The 22,798-nt window shown below is 38.5% G+C and overlaps 1 protein-coding gene across 18 annotated transcripts in view; it reads right to left on the bottom strand.

Annotated features, from left to right (window-relative positions):
* The window catches only part of dlg1b (discs large MAGUK scaffold protein 1b), a 149,273-nt gene that overhangs the window by 103,676 nt on the left and 22,799 nt on the right, over positions 1–22,798 (bottom strand). For 13 of the 18 annotated variants that reach the window (XR_003276023.1, XM_026206357.1, XM_026206356.1 and 10 more), the window contains exons 3-4: positions 7,119–7,282; positions 3,532–3,603 (exon numbers count right to left, since the gene is read on the bottom strand). Coding sequence is in view for 17 of the 18 variants with exons in the window: in XM_026206357.1 (XP_026062142.1) it covers positions 3,532–3,603; positions 7,119–7,282 (236 nt within the window). In the remaining variant the exon portion in view is untranslated. The remainder of the gene's footprint in view (positions 1–3,531; positions 3,604–7,118; positions 7,283–22,798) is intronic. The other 5 variants (XM_026206361.1, XM_026206372.1, XM_026206369.1 and 2 more) reach the window with 1 other exon arrangement.

The following is a 22,798-nucleotide window of genomic DNA, read 5'->3' on the forward strand; positions in this document are numbered from 1 at the left end:
CTAATTATTATTTTTTTAATTGGATGAAACCACTTTACATCTTTGTTTTATTCGCACCAACATTATTTGATTTTAACATTTTGGAATAAGTTATTTATATAGCATACTTTTATTTAGTCTCACTGGTAAAGACCTTTTTTTTTTTTTAAACCAAATTTAAAAACTAAAATACTGAATGCTGATTAATAAACATCTAATTGAATGTGTGTTGATTGTGTTGTTTGGATTGTAGAACTATACAGTTGTTGCCTTTAATTTCACATGGTTACAGTTAATCTTTTCATTTAAGGCCAGTTCTATGTAATTTCAACCCAATTCAAAAACAAAAGCTAAATGCTGATGTCTGTACCATCTATGTGTGTATTGAATGTAGGCTACTTGCTGTGCAGTTACTGCTTTTAATTTCAGATGGTTACGGTTATTGTTTTCAATGGACAAAAGTTTGGCCTATTAAATACCAAATACACATCTCGTTTATGCACACTTTCCTTCTTTCTTGTTTGTTGCTTAAAGAAAAAAACGAAAATCTGTATCGGAATCAGCCAGTTTATTTGCAAAAAATCGGTATCGGAATCATGAAAAATCATGATCGTGCATCCCTAGTTATATAGTGTTTTATTTTTGTATTTGTTCATTAAATTTCAATTTCTAAATACACCTATTGTACCTGAAAATAAAGCACTGTTGGTTTTATTTGTATATTATGTGTAGTTGTAATGTGTATCTTTGTCATGCTTTTATCTTTGTTATTATAAAATAATTATCTTCACCCTCTTTGGCCTAAATATGTGCCATTCTTTTTTTCTTACCTTGAAAGGCTTTGTCTTTATAATAGGGAAATTAGTTTGGCTGTAATGCTCAGACAACTTTCAAAATAGTAAAACCAACATGAAAAAGAATTGTGATAAAATCGTGATATAAAAAAAATTGTGATATTATATTTTTTACCATATCGCCCACCCCTACCTGCATGGATCATTATTAGCTCTGCATAAAGACAGCGCAGCGTGAGCGCAGAACAAATGCATTTACTCACTGGTCTCATTAGGCAGCCACTGAACAGTGCTGTGATAAGTTTGGAGCTGAGCTCTCTTATACAAACCACAGATGTCAAAGTGATTTAAACTACTTTAAAGGCAGATGAAACCGCACTGCCATTCTCAACAACACTGATGTGGAAAACAGGAGAAACATTGTGTGACAAACTATGCAGTTAGAATACTTTTCAATCCACAAATGAATATATAGAACGGATTTACTGTGGTAACATTAAACCTACCTAAATATTCGTTTAGTAACTGATTTCCAATTTTCTGATGTGACAAGATGAGAAAAGGAAGAATTGCAAGTTCTGAAAAAAGGATTTGAACCCAGTCAATCGTATCACAAGTTACTCCCCAGTACAACACGCTTCAACCCACCCCACTGCAGATGCTAAATAAGACTGTCCAATGAGATGCAATGAACATTACACAAACGTGTAAATTATTTTTAAAAATTTCCTCTAAATTTAATGATTTTAATCGCAACATTTTATCTTGGCTTTTTCTTGAAATTATTATTATTTTTTTTGTTCTTTTATTTACGACTTTAATCTCGAAATGTTTGGCCCTAATCCTCTTCTGTACCAAACAGAACAGTGAATTTTAGCTAATGCTTGATTGTGAGCAAAAGTTGATTGTTTGGAGCATTTTTTAGCACAAATTTAGCAAAAACATCTGGTAGTTTACCACAATCCATTTACATTCTTGTTATTACATTATTGTAATAAATATTGTTATTACATTATTGCTTCTCCAGGAATCGCCCAGACAATTAACCATTTGCAAAGATCTTGAATGATAGGCAATCTGACCAATCATAATGCCGAGTCCGCCATCATGCCCAACAAACAATTCAGACAGAAGAGTAGATTAACTTTTGTGGACTTAAACTTGGCAAATGTGTATTGATGTCTTTCTGCAGTTGAAAAAAAATACATTCTGATGTTCATTCATGTTTATTTTGTGCTTTAAGTAACCTGCTTTGTCTTGCCTGTCGATGTGTTGTCAGTTTGAAAATGCCTTAAATTGGAAAATGACTTTTTGTGCTGCAGAGACCGAATACTCCTTTCAGAATACTCAAGCCACACACCCAGCCCTTGACGTGATTGTTTCTAGAACACATTGCCCAACCAACATACAAACCTGTGGCATGATTGATGAGTGATGATATATTTCATGTTTATAATACATAAATAGCACTTATTTGTCAATTATATATATATATATGAAGTTTAAGTTATGATATGGATGTAATTTTCAAGCAGTTTAGCCATCTTTAGTCAAGCTCACTGGTCTATTATAAAAGATCACTTGTCTAGCTTCGTAATAAACAATTACATGTCATCAAAAACCTAATTACAATGCCTAGTAAACATTGGAGATACAGCAGTCAATAAACCAATAACACCACAAGCTAATTATTCTTCTGTTAAGACAGGAGAAACTAGCAGAGCTTTAGGAGTTAAAATAAATAAATTCATGGTAAAGTCTAATACTCCTCCATGCTGTGCATAATTATTGGGTGATGGCCAACAATCTCCTGTGACCTGGGTTTTCCCATAATGAACCTTTCCACAATTTCAACATTGGAACATGAAAGTGAACTTAGATGGAGTACATGAGAGACCATAAAAATATTGTATTTCCATTTTCATTTGCAATTACCATTCCATTACTTTTTATTGTCTTCCTTATTTTTTTATTACGGCTAGATTTTATTTAATATAATCGCTTAAATTCTGTATACATAGAATCTCCCTTCACCATAGACAAATTCCTTGTGCGTTTGTAAACATACTTGGAAAAAGCTAAGCTATATTAGCGTTTACTACTTTTTTTTTGCAATTACTTTATGTTGTTGAATATAAAAAAGTACAGTTAAAAAAATATTAAAAACTTTGCAATGTTAATTATTAGAAATGTGTAATCACAGTTTGGGTTAGTAGTGAAATAGACACGGTATAAACATCAAGGTATAATCATTCTACACATAAGGCAAAAGTTTTGGTATAAAAAACACAGCCCTTGGATAAGAGATTTAAAAACACATTGGTAACAGGAGATTTTGAAACCAAAACACCAAACTGGCATTTTCACAATTATATAAAAAAAAAATTTAAATCCAATCCCACAAATTATAAAAAGTTATCAGCTGTATCCGGCTGATTATATTTTAGAAAGAAATGTCACATTCTAAAGATTAAGAATTCAATTGGCTATATCATTTTGCATTTCAAAATTGTGAAAATGCCACCCACAGCTTTTGGCCACCAAAACATTTCCCATTGATAATGCTGTGACATTTGTCCATGGCAGACCCATAAAGCGAGCCTAAATGAATGAAGCGCAATGACACACGAGTCCCTCTATTCTTGGAGTAAACCCCATCGACGAGGCTTCGGAAACAGGGTAGGAGGAAATGAGCGGCCCAGACATGCGGCCATGGGGGATGCCCAACCCACCAGACCCGTGCCGGTATGATACTTACTTGGTCCAGCTCACTGGCTGAAGATTTCGCTTTAGCGAGCACATGAAGGATTTCATTTAGAAGGGGAGAGTCCTGAGGGTAGCCATTTTTTTTTTTACAGAAAGAAACAAGAGGGAAAAGAAAAAGGACATTGAAATACACAGCAGAGGGGCAAGTTAGGCAAGTTTATTTAAAATGACTTATATTCCATCCTCTAGTATGAAGTTCAAAAGCCTGAAAAAAGCAGCAACTAATATTTTGTTTATATAAAACAAAATATTGGAGATTGTACTGTAAATTACAGTGGAAGACAGATGAGAATAAACCTGAATAAGTGATTATTGCATTAATGGTATGACAGACCATTCCAAGTCAACTCTTTAGGGCTCAGATTTCCAAGCTGTAGTGATATAAACGTGTACCAGTTTATAGAATCAGACCAGTTTACTGACTAACTCACCCTCTGAAAACATACATTTTGTCTTGTGACACGGGTCATTAGGGAGTCGTGGCCTAATGGTTAGAGGGTTGGACTCCCAATCGTAGGGTTGTGGGTTCTAGTCTCGGGCCAGCAGGAATTGTGGGTGGGGGGAGTGCATGTACAGTTCTCTCTCCACCTTCAATACCACGACTTAGGTGCCCTTGAGCAAGGCATTGAACCCCCAACTGCTCCCCGGGCGCCGCAGCATAAATGGCTGCCCACTGCTCCGGGTGTGTGTTCACAGTGTGTGTGTGTGTTCACTGCTCTGTGTGTGTGCATTTCGGATGGGTTAAATGCAGAGCACAAATTCTGAGTATGGGTCACCATACTTGGCTGAATGTCACTTCACTTCACTTTTCTGAAAATGTTATACTGTTGTTAGTGGAATATTAGTCAATCAGTAATGCTCCTTTTTCAGACTAAGCTAATGTGTGGAGCCAATGATGCTCTGCTAGAAAAAGAATATTCTGTTCTTTTATAAATATATTTAAAAGTGGCTGTTCATGTTGTACATGTCAACACACTGCAGGCAGGTGGTGGTATTGTTAAAAAAACAGATACAAACATACATATTACATCATTATGTTTCACACATCGAAGTCTAACTGCGTTTTGAATGTTTTCATATCAGATGAAAGAAAAATACTGTTGTATGTTCAGCTTTTGGATGTAAAAAGAGAAGTGTATCCTAAAATTTACAATGGAAAAAAATGTTAAAAGAATTCCCTGTGAGACACTTCATAATTTATATTTTTCAATGTAATAAATATTTCTTGTTAGTTTAGCTTCTTCTTATCAGTGAATCATAAAAAGCAAGTCAGCAGATGGCCATATTTGTATTTGTATATTTGTATTATGGAATAAAACATTAAAACCTATGGCTCATTTGATGTATATTAAGGTCTTATGAAGTGACTGGTCTGTGCAAGAAACGGAACATAATTCATAATCAATTTAAGTTGCAGAAATGGAAAATTAAAACTCTAAAGTGACTGATAGCTTGATAGAAAGATTGCATATTTTTACGGTTTGGATGTATTATAATGTTGAATTATGATTTTTAAAAGGACATAAGAGTGACACTTCATATTAAGACTGTTGTGGTGTCAGTAGAAAGTGCTTAAAGTCTAGCATGACCGTGGCTTTAATATGACATTGTTTTGTATTGGTGTGAATGACACTGTGCACCTTCTTTCTATATTAGTATTTACTTAAAAGCTACTTGTGATGAACTTTGATTCTTCACATGGCTTTCCCTTCACCAACTGTGTTCCTATGGTGGTTGTCAGTATACGTTAAAGGTACAAAACATCAAAAAAGCTACAAAGTTTAGTAGCAGTGAGGTTATAAATTATTTCACTGTACATTTTTAAGCTGTAAATATTTACAGGTTGTTCTGCAAAGCTGTTTTACATTTTTACCGGAGGTTTTTTTTTTTTATAATTCATCTGAAAACAACAGCTTTTTTTTTACAGTTGCAAGGCACTAGAAAGATAGTCGTCTGTCAAGTCACTATCCAAAATCAATTTCATTAATACAAGCGATTAATTTAAGCAATCTTAAAAGCATGTTAGTTTATTTTTTTAACTATTTAGTTTGTTCACAATTATGTTCGACAACATAGTAGGGCAAAAACGTTTAGTAAACTTTAGTAAGAATTAAGAATATAAACTGCAAAATGTCTGGAGTTACCTTAGAATTCCAAGGCTTATTTGTCCAGCAAGTAAACTAAAATTTCAAACATTCAGTCATACAGGAGTCATCTATGAGCACTTTTGGTCCTGTGTATTTCTCACTGTCAGTATTTTGTCTACTAGCGAAACAATGGACATACATCTAAAGATAATTTTGTCATTAATGTTTTTCAAAGCATTTTGCGGTGGAATGACACTTGAAAGATGGAATATAAATAATATACATTTATGGCTAATAATATAAATTTATGGCTAGAAAGTTTCTTAAAAACAACAAAAACTTATTTTTGCCATTTACCAACTAATTTACAGATCTAAAATTATTGGAGCATAATGACTTGATAACTTTTTTCATTTTGTTCATTTTGTTGTGTGCATTATGCATTTGTGAGTACCTTTTACACTTAACTCAAAGCAAAATAAAACTGACAGGAAGAGTCAACTATTATTGTTGTCTTCTCCTCTCCCATTCGCAGCTTACCACGTCCACTGTTTTCCACATTTTTCATAACTGTGGTGAGAAATGACCAGTGCTGAAATAGTTTTCATGACACTTTAAACAAACATCAAGCAGCAAAAGTCTGAAGGTCATCTTACATCCACTCCTAAATTTAAAAAATATATTTTTTACTGCTTGTTCAGTTTAGTCACAATTCTGTACCAACTTATCTATCTTGGTATTCTTTCAAGAGGTCATTTAATTAACTGAAAATGTCCTTCTTTCAGGATATTCTGCATAAGTACAGTATTCTGTTCCTCTGCATCAGGGAAAGAGAACATGTGCTACTAAAGTATTCAAGTGCACAAACAGCATGCACAGAGACTGCAGATAGAGCCAGGGAGCGTAAAGACTCATTCGTCGTATTTGTTTTCAACCACGTCACGCACAGCTACTGAGACCAATTTGCTCTCCCTGAATCCAAGACGACAGAATGTCTTTTCTGACAATTTCTGTGAAAGTGTCATTCTGTACACGATTTCCAGCAGACCCTTTTAAGATGGATTAAAGTAAATTTTAGTATCAATGATGGCTGTGATATCATGCAAAGCAGGATGTCAAATTCTCAGAAAGCCTGACTGATGATTACATAAAGGGTGTGACTGTAAAAGCATGTGCACTTTCCCCATTCAGAACAGTTACAAATGAAGATTGAGACTGCCATTAATCCCCAATAAACATGTCAATCAACAGTCACCCATGTTTGGTTGTCACTTTGTAATCTGATTCCTAGCTCAATTAATTTACCATGTTGTGGCATGACTTATGAAAAACAAGCAGAATGCCATTTTCTAAATGTCTTTAAAAAAATGTTTGTGAGATGCTAGATATGTGTTTGCAGACTTTGAATGACATACAAAGTCATTCCCCCAAAAAAAATAGGAGCTATATTCAGTAATCCAATTAAGATGATTAGAAATTAATGCACACTTACCTCTATGCTGGTGCTAAGGCTGGGCAGGGTGTCTGAAGTCACCGTTGTGCTTTGAATGCTGGAGAAGTCCCACAGGTTTACTGGGGGTATTGCATCTGGCACTTTCACCGATTCCCCACATCTCTGATTATCCAATAAGGTCACTTCATAAAATTCCTGGATATCTGTTAAAAGAAAAGATTTATTGATTTTTTTTCTGTAATACCCATATCTGAGTGAGCTTATTAAAAAGAAAAGGATAAGCAAGATACAGTGGCCCCACAAAATATGTATGTAAATGTAATAATTTCACTGCATACACAATTTAATTTCATAAAGTCATTTTTGCCATTAATTATAAACAATCAGCAACACTGTAATTCTTTTAGTGGATCCATGGAGTCATTTCCGTTCAAGTTCATACAGGGCGCAGCAGCCACAGGTGTAGTTTATCAAATTAGCTATGAATGTTTCACTAACGTTTGACAACTGGAAAATGGCCACTTTCTTACATTTTTAATTGTGTCTTAAGTGTCCAAATGTCTTTTAGTGGTGCACTATATTTCCAAGATGGATAGATGGATAGAACTATTTTGAAGGTCATTCAAAGGCACAGTAATTGTGCAGATTAAAGTCTTGTGAATGCTTGTTCATTAATGGTCAGGGTCTCTTTACTGATGTTATTTAGTAGCCAGTGACATGAATCTATAAATACACATTTTACAGTGAACATCAGTTTAAAGATTACAAACAAGAGTGTCGACTGAAGCTAGAGGTCATGGGAGATTTAAAGGTCATTAACAGCTTTTACAACATTCATCAGGTTATAAACATAACGATGCAAGGGTTCAGCAAGTACGCTTTCAACAAAAACAACAGATGGACCCCACAGGAACTTTTATTATGAACATTTATAGCACTTATTTGAAAGCCAGCACCCAGTCATAAGTAAACATGGATATTTATGTATGTGCATGGCAGATAAGACAGAAGCTCACACCACTTAAAAAAAAAAAATCTGTTGCAATCCACACAAAAGGAACATGTGCGGTTTAAAATAAATTAGGGAACTAGTCTCTTCCACAAGTAGAGGGGAAATGACTGTTTGAAAGAATGGTGTACTGTGGTTAGCAATGCTGCTCGACACTCGGCCAAGGGAGAAAATAGCATAGGGGTATAGCTCTTCTATGCATGTCAGAGATTGGGTAACAGGTCTGAAAATACCTGCGGGATCACATGAACCTACACAGCAATGAGAATAAATATTTTTATAATGCACACTGGTGGGGGTGATTCCCTCATCTCTGGTTTCCCTTTGAAATACTGTGACCAGTGACTTCACAGCCCCTCTGAAAAACCACTGCAGGCTTGTAACTGGGCTCCCACTAGTGAGCATTAATAATTTAAATCTAGAATATTTTATGTAACGTTAGGGTATGTAATGCTTTTTATAAACATTTTTTGCTATAGTGGTCTGTATAGCAATGGATTGCAATACTGTGCAAGTCTCAGGACCTTAAAATATTCACCCAATGTTCAGTCCAAATGCAATGACAGAATGTCCTGTAACCAACTGTCACCTCCACACACCCAAAAGGGAGAGTTTGGTGCATGGCTACTGTCCAGGCTAAGCCAGAGGGGGGAAAAAAGATGCCTACTTTTACCTGTCAAGACATATCTGTACTTTTTATATACCAATGAAACACAAAAAAAGGCATTTGAAAAGAGTGTTTGAAAACATGCTGTGACACTAGAAATGCAGTTCGCTGCATATTCCAAATTTAATGTTGGCCAGAAATAAAATAAAACATTTGTCCCACAGACACAAAAGTTCAGGTTGGCTAAACTAATCCAGGATTTATTTCTTGAGATGAATCGCTGTTCCTTCACTTGTCAGTTCCCCTTGTAAGCCTCAGAGAAGCTAGAAGTTGTCACAGAATCCAACCATTTAACATCTGACTGACCTCTCAGTCATGCAACTACTCCCAAAATAAAACAACAACAAAAGGAAAACAAATACGGAGTCCGTTTACTGAAAACTAAAGACCAGAGTTACTCAGGGGAAATATAAGAGCCTTCACTTCACCTTATTAAAAATACTATTTTGATTTGTTTGAATGTTTTTTTGGTTTTTGAAAAATCACTGATCACAGGTTTTTCTTTCCTGACTCTGACTACCTGGAAATTGAAATTTCAAACTGACATTTCTATTTGTGTGCCAGTGACTGACATTATTCCAAAGCATGTGTATAACATGTAGTGACATCTGATAGAAGGTAACTGCTGGTTATGCGACAACTCTTTAGTGTTAGAAGAAAAAAATAACGGTAGAACACAAGATGTCAAGAGCAGCTTGAAATTTACAACCAACCTGCCCAAAATTAGGGATAAAAAATAAAAACAAACAATGCTATCTTATCCCTAAAAAAGGGCAAACCATCTTCTTGGAACATACATAATACAATATCATTTTTAAAAAAATTATATTTGATTTCAATGTTTGTATCCTACAGGATAAATCAACCCTTTGAAAATAAATAATTTAATAAATAAATTCACTAAAAAACAGAACACATTTATCAATGCTTGTTACAATAGGTTGTAACTCCTGAACGCTTTGGAATACAGACCTAAGGTTGATCTCTTTTTAAAGACGACACATAGCAGGTTATTGATGTGAAAATATTTTAAAATAAGAAAGAATAAAAAAAGTTATAAAAGTTTGTTTACAGTAAAGATGATGTTGTATAGCCTACCATTTTTATTTTATATAAAAATAATTACTCTGAAATCATTTATCTCATATATCATATATCTAACCAAGCGGTGTTCCAAATTTTAAGTTGATATCACAACAATTGTGATTCCTGTGACACTCAAACTCTACAGATTTTTTCTGATGCAGTTTTCTGTCACAAATCAATCATTTTCTGTCACAATATCACTTCTATTACAAACCAGTCTCCAAATATGGAACAGTGACTGTCTGACCTTTCCAACGATATGTGTTTTGTCTAGATTTTAAAAAGATTAGATTTTATAAAACACAAGCCACAAAATCACAGTCTGTATATATATGTTTTTATATCTTGATTTATACTAGGGATGCAACGATACCGATAATGAGCAACTGTACTCATCAAAATTCTCTGATACAAAACGGCACAAAATACCACACAGCAGAATGGAGTTATTAGATTAAGGTTGTCTATGCAGGAGTTATTAGATTAAGGTTGTCTATGCAGGATATCTATGCAATAAATATAATGTTAAACATTCAGTATTAACGCATGTACAGCTTACATGCGCGAGCTGATAAAGGCTGCTGAATGGTTTGAGGGCGCTGCGGTGGAGATGTGCGAGCTTGTCGAGTGAACATACATTTCATCACTGGAAAGTTTGTAGTTCACTCGTATGTGTCAAAAACAAGTAAAACAATGCACAGGTTACTTAATGGTAGGGAGGGAGAGGGAGAAAGAGAGAGAATGCTCACACACTTCTGTTGTGTGTGTGAGTGTGTATCAGGGATGGAAATTAACTTTTTTGATTTCAAAATCTACCAGCCACTCAATGTTTTTACCAGCCACTTTCTTGTTTTTAACCAACAATGTGTAACTGCACGTGAAAATTAATACTAGAAGATCTACAATATTTAAGCAGTTTATTTAATCTCAAGTCTCAATAAAATACTGACATTTTCTCTTTTAGTGATACTCAAAAATGCTGACTATCTAGGCAGCTTACTAGGTTTTGAAACAGCCGACTCTTGCTGAAGTAGCTCATTCTCTCAGCTCCGTAGCCCAACCGATGATACACCACACTGAACTTTTTTAATACACAAATTTTTTTTACGACATTCTAAACTGTTTTCATACACATTGATAATGTGGTATTTAATTCCAAAGGAAAGGATTCACCAGTATTTGTATGTATAAGTTAGGGCTGTGCAAAAAATCGAATGCGATTTTCATGCGCATATCATCAGTAAAGATGCTCCTGTGATTCAGGGCTCCAGACTGCGACCAAATTTTGAGAGTGTGCGACTGAATTTTACATCCAGTCGCACATGTGCGACCAGTAGATTTGCACACGCACGCAAACACACACACACAAACACACACACACTCGCACACATACTAATGAGACGCGAGCACACACTCGCGTGTCATTGAGTGATGTCTGTCTGTGAGGCGCCAAATGCGTGTGAGAATAATAGGGAATGGCCACTGTAAGTGGCTAAAATGTGTGGAGGGGGAGGGGCCTAGAGATAATTGAGGGCACGTAAACATCTGTGGGAAGGAAACAGAGACAAATATCATCACAACCTGATATGTGCGTGCGTCTGAGCTATGAGCAAGCGAACTATTGAGGTCTTCCGACCTCTTGTGGCTAGTGTACCAGTGCCAGAGTCTACAGTTTCACCGTCAGATGATGATTCAGAGTCAGAGGTTGGTGTGGCGAAAAAAGTCCGCATTCACCATTTTCAAGAAGACTGGCTGAAAGAATTCAGATGGCTAAGGTACTATAAGCATTAGAACTACCTTTCACCAAATACAAAAGCCAGCTCGACCTTCAAAGGAAGAATGGCTTAAAACTTAACGAAACATACAACAACCATACAGCATGCACACAAACTTTTTTTACTAAGCACATTTTTTATTCTGAGTGTATGGAATTTTGTTTACTATTTGTACTGTCATGACAGCGATTGTCCTGTCAGTTTACCTTGTTGTTGCATCTTCAAAAGTGCAGAATAAAATGTGACACTGAATTTGAAACCACACATTGTAATTTCTGCATCTATTATTAAAGTATTTATTAGTAATACAGTGTAGAGCTGTAATCGGGCCTTAAAAGTTAGGCCCGACAGGACCCGAGCCCGACAGGTTTCGGCCCGAGCCCGACAAGTACATTTTGATTGACAGCTTTTTTAAAGCCCGAACCCGTTTACAGCCCGACATTATTCAAATGCGCGCATGCACACAGCTCTTTTGCCTTTTGTCAACAATGAGTCATTTATTCATGTTTTAACATAATTTACTCATAAATAACATAGACTAGACCACTTAGAAAGTTGGAATAAAGAAATAAAATAAGTCCTTTGTGACATCGTAACATCTCAGCATTCTAGACATAGGCTCATTTAACCTATACATAGACCAACGCACCAATAAAAACGAGTCATTTAAACAAATTTTTATTAAGATAAGTTTTAAATTGAGATGGGTATTTGGCAATAACGAAATTAAGATAAAGGCTCCGCCGGATTTGCTTTGCACTAGCAGATGATATTTAATTAAATAATAATGCCAACATTAGCGTAAATACTATGTCAACATTATGCATTTAAGACTCAATGAATATTTATCATTTGAAAAAACATTACTCACAGAGATTAGGCTAGGTCTACATGTTTTTGTGGAGGAAAATTATTTAGTCCACTGTAGATGTCTTCAGCACGTTCCAGCGCTCACTGATGGTGCGTCATTATTCACTCATTATTCTCATTATAAACATGGTCAAAACTTTTCCACACCTCAGAGTTTGCTTTAGTTACTGGTGCAACCAAAACGTAGCCTAATCACCAGAGGCAAGCCTCCGTTACACCTGCTCAGCATTCATTTTCGCATCTTTCTCGCGCTAATCGAAACACATTACATGACCGCTCGTTTACCTCGCAAACCGGAGCGCAAGCCCGAGCCTGGCCCGAGCCCACGTAAAATGATAGAAATTAAGCCCGAACCCGACCGAACCCGTCGGGTCCCGATGGGTCCCGTCGGGTTCGGGCAAAGATCTTCAGCTCTAATACAGTGGAAATTAGTAGATTTGGTTAGCATGTTGATTTACGGTGTGCGCCCCTAAATTTTCTGGTTGTGCCCCTAAAATTTTCACTTGGGGGCCACTGTGCTCCTAGTGAAAAAAGTTAGTCTGGAGCCCTGTGATTAGAAGTATATCTCCAGCACGTGCGTTCAGATCAAGGTTGCCAGGCTTTCACAACAAATCCTGCCCAGTTGCTTCATAAACTAGTCCAAAACTAACCCAATCGCGTTTCCAGGAGGTTCCCCGATAAAAATTGCTTTCCGGGGTCAAAATATACTTTTTTTAGAAGGGTTGCCCTAGTAAAATTCACATTTTAGGCGCTAAGTATCACGTTATTGGAATTGGAGTTGCTTCAACCCGCGGACATGAAAAACAACCGCAGACTTGGCAACACTGGTTCAGGTGAAGCGGCAGTTACTACACAGAGCCGTAGTCTACCGACAACTAACACAAAATCGTTTTCAAAATCGACAAAGAATCGCCTGCGATTTTAACATCGATTTTGTGTAGATTGTCAGTGAATTATGGCTCGGTGTAGTAAATGCCAACCAGTTTTGCCAAGTCTGTGGTTGTTTTTCATGTCCGCGGGTCAAAGCGACCCCAATACAAACAACGTGATATTTAGCCCCTAAAATGTGAATTTTACCAAGGCAACCCTGCTAAAAAAAAATTATATTTTAACCTCGGGAAGCAATTTTTATTGGGGAACCTCCTGGAAACGCGATTGGGCTAGTTTTGAGAAGCAACTGGGCAGGATTTGTTGTGAAAACCTGGCAACCCTGATCTGAACGTACATGCTGGAGATATACTTCTAATTACAGGAGCGTCTTTACTGATGAGATGTACATGAAAATCGCATTTGAATTTTTGCACAGCCCTAGTATAAGTGTTTTTTTATTTTTTTTATTTTTTTGTGGTACACGTGGGGAAACGTCCCCTGTTCAACATTGTATCACTGAAAGAAATCTCGGCTCGCAAACTTTACATCATCGACAAACGAACGCACAGTATTTTTAATATATTGTCTCGTCATGCCAGAGCTGTCAAATGTGTAATGATGCAATGTTGTTTCTACATAACTTACAACCGTATACGGCAGGGATAGGCAACTCCGGTACTGGAGGGCCACTGTCCTGCAGAGTTTAGCTCCAACCCTAATTAAACACACCTGAACAAGGAAATCAGTGTTTTTGGGATTACTAGATAAATACAGTCAGGTGAATTTTTATGAGGGCTGAAGCTAAACTCTGCAGGATAGTGGCCCCCCAGGACCGGAGTTGCCTATCCATGCTCTACGGAGACCTTGGCAATTGAATAGCCATTGGCTAGTAATTATTTTAGTTTACTCGACAGTCAGTCAAGCTTTTTCAGTCAAGTATCATTAAAGAATAGAACTTTAGTAATTAGAAGTAAATTTGATAACCATGTTTGAATGCTTAGTCGTTTTAACTGAACATTTTAACTGGACTGGTGGTGGTGCTTTTTTGGTCATTCGGTGTTTCTGTGATAAAAAAAATTATTTAAAAAAATTTGGGGAAAAAACATACAAAAATACTGATAAGATAATAATAAAATGATTCCTACTAATAAAAACTATAAAACACACTAAGGATTACTAAGGATTAATGAGCTGCTGGATTCATGAATATTAATCAGGTTTTGTGTGTTCGCTCGAACTGATTTGCTGAAATCAAAACAGGGACGATAATAGGTGAGCGCACAGCCAATGAGACTGCCATTCGCACATTAACTCAGGTTAATAATACAGGTGCGCTGCGCATCCATTGAGGAAAAAAAGCACAGATCGTCTGACGGAGAGTCAGAGAGTGTTCACTAGTGAAAATATATCTGTGCTAAACTTAGCCTCCAACTAACACACTGGCGAGTAAAATCAGAGAATTTATTAGACATAATTTAGTAGCCAGAAGGAAGATTTAGTCGCATATGCGAGTGATTTGCTCGCAATGTAGAGGGTTGACTTACTAGCCACAGAGCTAACTTCTGAAAAAGTCCTTTAAGAGTGGAAATAAAATTCATCCCCCTGACAGCAGTTATTAGACACGCAACCGATAATAATGCTTGTTAGTTTGCTTATTATGCTGTTAAAAACAATGATAAACACAACTGTCCATATAATCTAAAATGTTGCAGAATTCTGGAGGAAAATGAACTTACAGGGGTTTGACAGAGACATGACAGTATGCGCAAACTTGTGCACGATAACAAATTCAACTCTTCACGCGATCTTGTATAACATGAGCACGTGCTATAAAATGTACTGTGAATTAGAGTTCTTCACAGTGCACCCGAGACCCATCGACCCGGGACCCAACCCGGAAGGCTGGGACCCATACGGGTTCGGGTCTATATTTTAAATGATCAGCCGGGTCCGGGTCGGGTCCGAATCTATTAACTCTGGTCCCGGGTCTGTTTAACATTGTGTGTACTCTGAGAACACCTGCCCGTAATCAGACACTGCTTGTGTTTTTTGTAACTTGCAACTTGTAAAATTAGGAAAAGTAAAGTGTGAGCCAAAAAAAGCGCTCTCTCTCGCTGCCGTTAGAAGCAGAGCGCGCAGACTCAGAGTTAATGCAAGTGCCCGCATGGTAATAATGCTTGCAGGCTTGACAAACTTATATTTAATATATTTCAAATCAGCAACACAATCTGAGGTGAACTGTAATATGAATGTTTTCTATCACGCTCAAATTGCGTTAAACATATTTTAGGTTGATACAGCTAGCACGCATGTATAGTCTCCAGCATGTTTCATGTTTCTATGGCAATCAGTGAGGGACACTTCGACCGCCAAACCGCACTTTACATTTTCTCCCATTTTTATAATAATATAAATGAACCGTTTAATCTTTAAGTTTTATTGGTCAGATTTAGACTCGATGCAGAGCAGAGAGCACAGAGATGATTGCAAATAAATAACATCAGTGGCGTTAATATAGTTCAAAAGGGCAAACAGTCAAAGTTATTATGCGAGTTAACTCGAGTCAGAATGTACATGTGCACAGTTGCATTTGTCATCCCTCACCGTGACATCAAGTGGACTATTTGAAGCTGAAATAATGAGTGGATTAAGCTTGGACTTGGAATAACATGGATAACTTTCTTGTCAGAGGATTGTAATGCATCACAGGCAGTCGGGTACAAAGAAGAGAGACTACGGGTCCTTAAATTAGGTAAGACAAAAAGCTGTATTTTTTGCAACAGGTTTATTGACTTGTAATAGCAATTTAAGGTGGAATATGTGACAATTGGGTCCAGTCGGGTCTGTGTCTTCTATTTAGCCATTTAATTCATTAAATTTCAATGTAAACCTAATAAGTTAATGCTGAATAACAGCTGTTTAAACTGGCAAGTCCCCTCCAACATGTGTAAATATGTGAACTAGACAAACTTTTATCTGAGTTTGAGTAGATTTCCCACTACAGGCAGCCATGCAGTTTTAAATACTTCCTGTGAGCTAAACAAAGAATGGAGAAACAAAAGTCACATCATTTACATACTCACAATAAACGCCCATTCAAAATGAAACCAAGAAATAAGACCTACACTTTCACTGCTCCTTCCCACAGCTTCTTAAATGTTTCTATGCCCCAGGATTCATCGTCCCTTTTAGGTTTACTGAAAACAATCTGGGACAAATATATCAAGGGTCCTAATGACAGCATTTAGATTTTCTAAAGTGCTGAATCATCATGCATCAAACAAATGAAAAATGCAATATATAAGAGTGTGCATTTATATAGCACTGTAGCAGAGTCAGCTGCATTACCAGAGCAAAATATTTCATTTCAATAAATTGAAGTTGAAATATTTCCGGCAGTCATATCACCCTGGAGCCCAAGAACGGTTGCCCACTGAAGCTAAGCAGGACTGAGCCTGGTCAGTATCTGGATGGGAGACCTCCTGAGAAAACTAGGTTGCTGCTGGAAGAGGTGCTATTGAGGCCAGCAGGGGGTCACCCTGTGGTCTGTGTGGGTCCTAGCATTAGGCATAAGTATTATTTTTATCTTCCCTTTACACACTCTCCTTTTCTGTCGTCTCTTTTCCACCTCTATCATGTGTTTCTAAAACATTCTGGTAGTCTCTCAACAATGCTCTAACATCACATGCAGATGGACACGCAATCTTTCTAACCTGCATCCTATCTCTACATCTTCTACTGCACCTCTTTCTTTCTCTGTGGGTCTCTGGAATTGTCAGTCAGCTGTCAACAAAGCAGACTTCATTTCTGCTTTTTCTTTACAACCCACACTCAGCTTTCTTGGCCTGAGACCTGTAATCGTCCATAAGGGTGTACTCATACTAGGCACGGTTGCCATGAACCGGGCCAGAGTACGATTTTCCCCCCTCCCCACTCCCCCTCTGCTCAAGAAGAAGCGTGCTCCGGTGTAATGTACTACACCGAACCGACCCGGACCAGTCTATTATTTCAAAAGCTGGACCCGGACCCGGACCCGTGTAGATACGAGAAATGCCTACCCGGACCCGTATATTATTTGAAAGCTGAGACCCGACTGGACCCGATTGTCACATATTCCACCTTAAATTGCTATTACAAGTCAATAAACCTGTTGCAAAAAATACCACTTTAATACACCTAATTTAAGGAGCCGTAGTCTCTATTCCTCTATTCCCTCTATATCTGACTGCCTGTGATGCATTACAATCCTCTGACAAGAAAGTTTTCCATGTTATTCCTCTCGTTATTCCAAGTCCAAGCGAAATACACTCATTATTTCATCTTCAAGAGTCCACTTGGTGTCACGGTGACGGATGACAAATGCAACTGTGCACATGTACATTCTGACTCAAGAATGCATAATAACTTCGATTGTTTGCCCTTTTGACGGCAGTGTTTGTTCTCCGAGTCCGATGACTCCGATCGCACGGGTATTACCAGGGCCGTTTGAAGGAAGTTGGGGGCCCCAAGCAAAATGGACATAGAGGCCCCCCGACCCCTGCACGCACGCAAAGCCAACAGGAACCACAGCATAGCCATACAGTTTAAGTTCACCCGCACTTTATATAAATAAAAAAAGGTTTACAGTGCAAATACTGCTTGAAAAAATAGTTTGGTGGGAATTCAATAGTGATTTGCAATAATATGACAGCACACACTTATCAATTTAAACTCTGGGCTGTGCAGGATATCAGCTATAATTATATATTGTACTGTGAACAATGACAATAAAGTTGACAGATGAATTAAGTGCATTTAAGTGCCATTCAGTTGGGGTTTTAAATAAAGCATTTTCTGAGATGCACATTAAACATTAAACACAAAACATTAATTTAATTTATATTTAAATTATTGAAAATTAAGCGAACTTAACTTTTTGGTAAACAAAGGGGATTTACTATTAAAAATAAAACATGGAAGAAATTTTGTGTGATTAAACCTTAAATAAAAAAAGGTTAGATTTTTTTTTTAGCAGTAGGCTGTTTATTGCCAGGTATGTTTACATATACAAGGAATTTTTTTTCGTGACAGAAGCTCCGCAGTACAACAGAATGACAGAGACAGAACATAAAACACATAATAAAAGAATAAAAAATACAAATAAGTAGATAGTGAATGACAATATACAAATGACAATTGTAGGCAGGTATATTACAAAATGCAGTTATGTACATGTAAATTATGTGCAAAATTTAAGTGTATACTAAGTATGTGTGTTAGATAAATAAAGTGTATGTGTTTATAAATATAAAGTGTAGTGTGTTCGCGTTGTTATTATCAGCTGTTCATAAGATGGATTGCCTGAGGGAAGAAACTGGTCCTGTGTCTGGTTGTTCTAGTGCTCAGTGCTCTGTAGCGTCGACCAGATGGCAACAGTTCAAAGAGGGAGTGTGCTGGATGTGAGGGGTCCAGAGTGATTTTGACAGCCCTTTTTCTCACTCTGGATGAGTACAGTTCTTGAATAGAAGGGAGGGTTGTACCGATGATTCGCTCAGCAGTCCGGACTACCCTCTGTAGTCTTCTGAGGTCAGATTTAGAAGCTGAGCTGAACCAGACAGTTACTGAAGTGCAGAGGATGGATTCGATGATGGTGGAGTAGAACTGTTTCAGCAGCTCCTGTGGCAGGTTAAACTTCCTCAGCTGGCGAAGGAAGTACAACCTCTGCTGGGCCTTTTTTTACGATGGAGTCAATGTGAATGTCCCACTTCAGGTCCTGAGAGATAGTGGTGCCCAGGAACCTGAATGACTACACTGCAGTCACAGGGCTGTTCATGATGGTGAGTGGGGGGAGTGCAGGGGGGTTTCTCCTGAAGGCCACCATCATCTCCACTGTTTTGAGCGTGTTAAGCTCCAGGTTGTTGAGAGTGCACCAGACAGCCAGCTCTTTTACCTCCTGTCTGTAAGCAGACTCGTCACCGTCCTGAATGAGGCCGATGAGTGTGGTGTCGTCTGCAAACTTCAGGAGCTTGACAGAGGGGTCCTTAGATGTGCAATCATAAGTGTACAGTGAGAAGAGCAGTGGGGAGAGACCACTGCCCTGGGGAGCTCTGGTGCTAATTGTACGGGTGCTGGATGTTTATTTTCCCAACCTCACTAGCTGCTGCCTGTCTGTCAGGAAGCTGTTGATCCACTGGCAGATGGAGGTGGGCACGGAGAGCTGATTTAGTTTGGGCAGGAGGAGGTTTGGGATGATCTGTAGGCAAACTGAAGAGGATCCAGCAAGGGCCCAGTGATGTCCTTCAGGTGGGCCAGCACCAGTTTTTCAAATGACTTCGTGACTACAGACGTTAGAGCCACAGGCCTGTAGTCATTTAGTCCTGTAATTTTGGGTTTCTTAGGGATGGGGATGATGGTAGAGCGTTTGAAGCATGAAGGGACTTCGCACAGCTCCAGCGATCTGTTGAAGATATGTGTAAAGAGGGGGGCCAGCTGGTCAGCACAGGATTTCAGACAGACTGGTGTTACACAATATGGGCCTGGTGCTTTTTTCCTTTTCTGCTTCCGGAAGACCTGGCGCACCGCATCCTCGCTGATCTGAATTGCAGGTGTGGGGGAGAGGGGGGATGCAGGAGGTGTGAATGGTGTGAACGGTTGTTTGGAGAGGCGTTCAGGGCTGGTTGCAGGAGTTGTGAATGGTGTGAATGGTTGTGTGGGGAGGCGTTAAGGACAGGTGATGGGTGTTCTTTCAAACCTGCAGTAAAACTCGTTCAGATCGTCTGCCAGTCGTTGATTCTCTACAGTGCTGGGGGGTGGTGTCTTGTAATTGGTGATTTTCTTTAGACTTTTCCACACTGATGCAGAGTCGTTGGAAGTGAACTGAGTCCTTATTTTTTCAGAATAATTCCTCTTTGCCACTTTGATCTCTTTTTCCAGTGTGTATTTAGCCTGTTTATACAAGACATTGTCCCCCTTCACGTAAGCATCTTCTTTGGCCTGACGGAGCTGTCTGAGTTTTGCAGTGAACCACGGTTTGTCATTATTGTAAATTAGTTGAGTCTTTGTAGGAATACACATATCCTCACAGAAACTGATATATGATGTTACGGTCTCTGTGAGTTCATCCAGATCGGTGGCAGCAGCTTCAAAAACACTCCAATCAGTGAGGTCAAAACAAGATTGTAAATCCTGCTCTGCTTCATTAGTCCATCTTTTTACAGTCCTTGATACAGGTTTAGCTGATTTTAGTTTCTGCCTGTAGGACGGTATAAGATGAACCAGAAGGTGATCAGAACGACCCAAAGCTGCTCGTGGAACAGAGTGAAATGCATCCTTTATTGTGGTATAACAGTGATCCAATATATTACTGTCTCTTGTGGGACATGTAACATGCTGTCTGTATTTTGGCAGTTCACGGGACAGATTGGCTTTATTAAAGTCCCCGAGAATGATTAAAACAGAGTCCGGGTGTTGTTGTTCTGTGTCTGTGATCTGATCAGCTGAGCTCACATGCGCTTGCGGAGGGATGTAAACACTGACCAGAATGAACGAGTGAAACTCCTGCAGCGAATAGAACGGCTTGCAGTTAATGAAGAGTGTTTCGAGATTTGAGCAGCATGTCTTCTTTAACACAGATACATCTGTACACCACCGTTCATTGATGTAAAAGCATGTCCCGCCGCGCGATTTCCCCGTTGATTCTGCGTCGCGGTCCGCTCTAAACAGCTGAAAGTCCGGCAGATGGAGCGCGCTGTCCGGTATGGTGTCATTCAGCCAGGTTTCCGTGAAACACAAAGCAGCAGAGTGCGAAATCCTTATTTGTCCGAGAGAGCAGAAGGAGTTCGTCCGTTTTGTTGGGTAGAGAGCGGAGATTTGCCAGATGGATGCTAGGCAACGGCGTTCAAAATCCGCGCTTCCTGAGTCTGACGAGCGCTCCCGCTCGCTTCCCCCATCTGTGCGTCCTGAAGTGCTTGATCAGCGCCGCTGCTCCTCCGATAACAACGTTCACTAAAACGTCTGAATAATTGAAATCAGTAAAACATCCTGTTGTGTGTTCTGCCGAATGTTCAGCAGTTCATCCCTGGTGAAACTGATGGCAGGAATATCACTCAAGACAGGACAAACTAACAAAAACACAAAAACATATGCAGAGCCCGTCATGGAGGCAGCCATCCTGTATCGGCGCCAGATGCGCTCTCTTCATAAAAGCACTGGGACGTGGCGACATCAAAATGAGGAAACATCAAACTAACAAAACACTTTATAAAGACCCAGATCAAATAAAAGAGTTCAAGCAGGTAAGTTTCATAGTGTTTCCAATACATTGATTTATTTGTGGTGGTCTGACACAATATCAAAACTGACCACCACAAACAGATTTCCCAAAAGGCTTTGTCTTCGTTGAATAAACATTAGCGATTCACAAGTCAAAGTCGAAACCCGCTGTGGATGTTTTTATATCACTGTATTTCTAATGAAAACCGACAGTCGTCAAAATTATGGTTGTCATTTTCATTTAAATTTTGCCTGTAATGTCTGAGCAGCATTTACAAATGCAGGCGGAGCGCTTTTCTGATTACAGCTGTTACCGGAGAAACCTCTCTCTCTCACACTCTACAATCACCCCCTACTGGCAGAGAATGAATTTGCATATATATGCCACCACAAATAGAGCGCTAGTCTGTTTTGTTATGAATATTATTAAATATTTACATTTGAATGCTAGTGCTAGTTTTTATTAACTATTTAATGCTCCCATAACTTTTATCAGTGAATTGTGAATTGCATATGAATCTGAATTGTGAATCTAAAATACGCGTGCTAGAGAATGTACAAATGGTTAACATTGTGTCATCAGTCAGAAAAGCAGTTCTGGGCTAAGCTAACTTAGTTGTTATTCTTGGCTTTTAAATTAAATATGTACACAGTTTGGATTAAATGAAAGTATAGTCAAATTTTTTAATTGGCATGTTTTTGTGTGCTTTGGTACCGAAATTGGTACCGAGAACTGGTTCCCTTTCAATACTTCACTCGTACTGCGTCGAAGACGCATATGGGAAAAACCCCCTTTTTCTCCTGAACTGAAGCCTTATTCAATCACGCAGTGAAACTGCACAGCCATTGGATCGTGCAGTGCTATTAAAACAAACCAATGGCTTGGCAGCGGTGCTGCACGAACCTATGGCAGCGAAGCCCGCCAAAGCCCGCCAATATGGGCGGGGAATCTGGCTATATATTGGCCGCTTCGCCACAGGAATTCAGATTATTTCTCCTTCAGCGACGACGTCACATCGCTTCGCTGATCTCCGCTGAACTGCTCGCCGTTGACACGCCTCGCACTGGAACGCGACTGCCGGTCCCCACCGCAGATTCATCGCTTCCCTGCGGCCATCCGGTGAGATATATTGAAAGAGCAAATTTCTCTAAAAGAGCCTTTTTCTACGGCGTTGTTGCAAATGCCGTCTCG

This window comes from Carassius auratus, chromosome 27 (assembly GCF_003368295.1).
Source record: "Carassius auratus strain Wakin chromosome 27, ASM336829v1, whole genome shotgun sequence".
Lineage (NCBI taxonomy): Eukaryota > Metazoa > Chordata > Actinopteri > Cypriniformes > Cyprinidae > Carassius > Carassius auratus.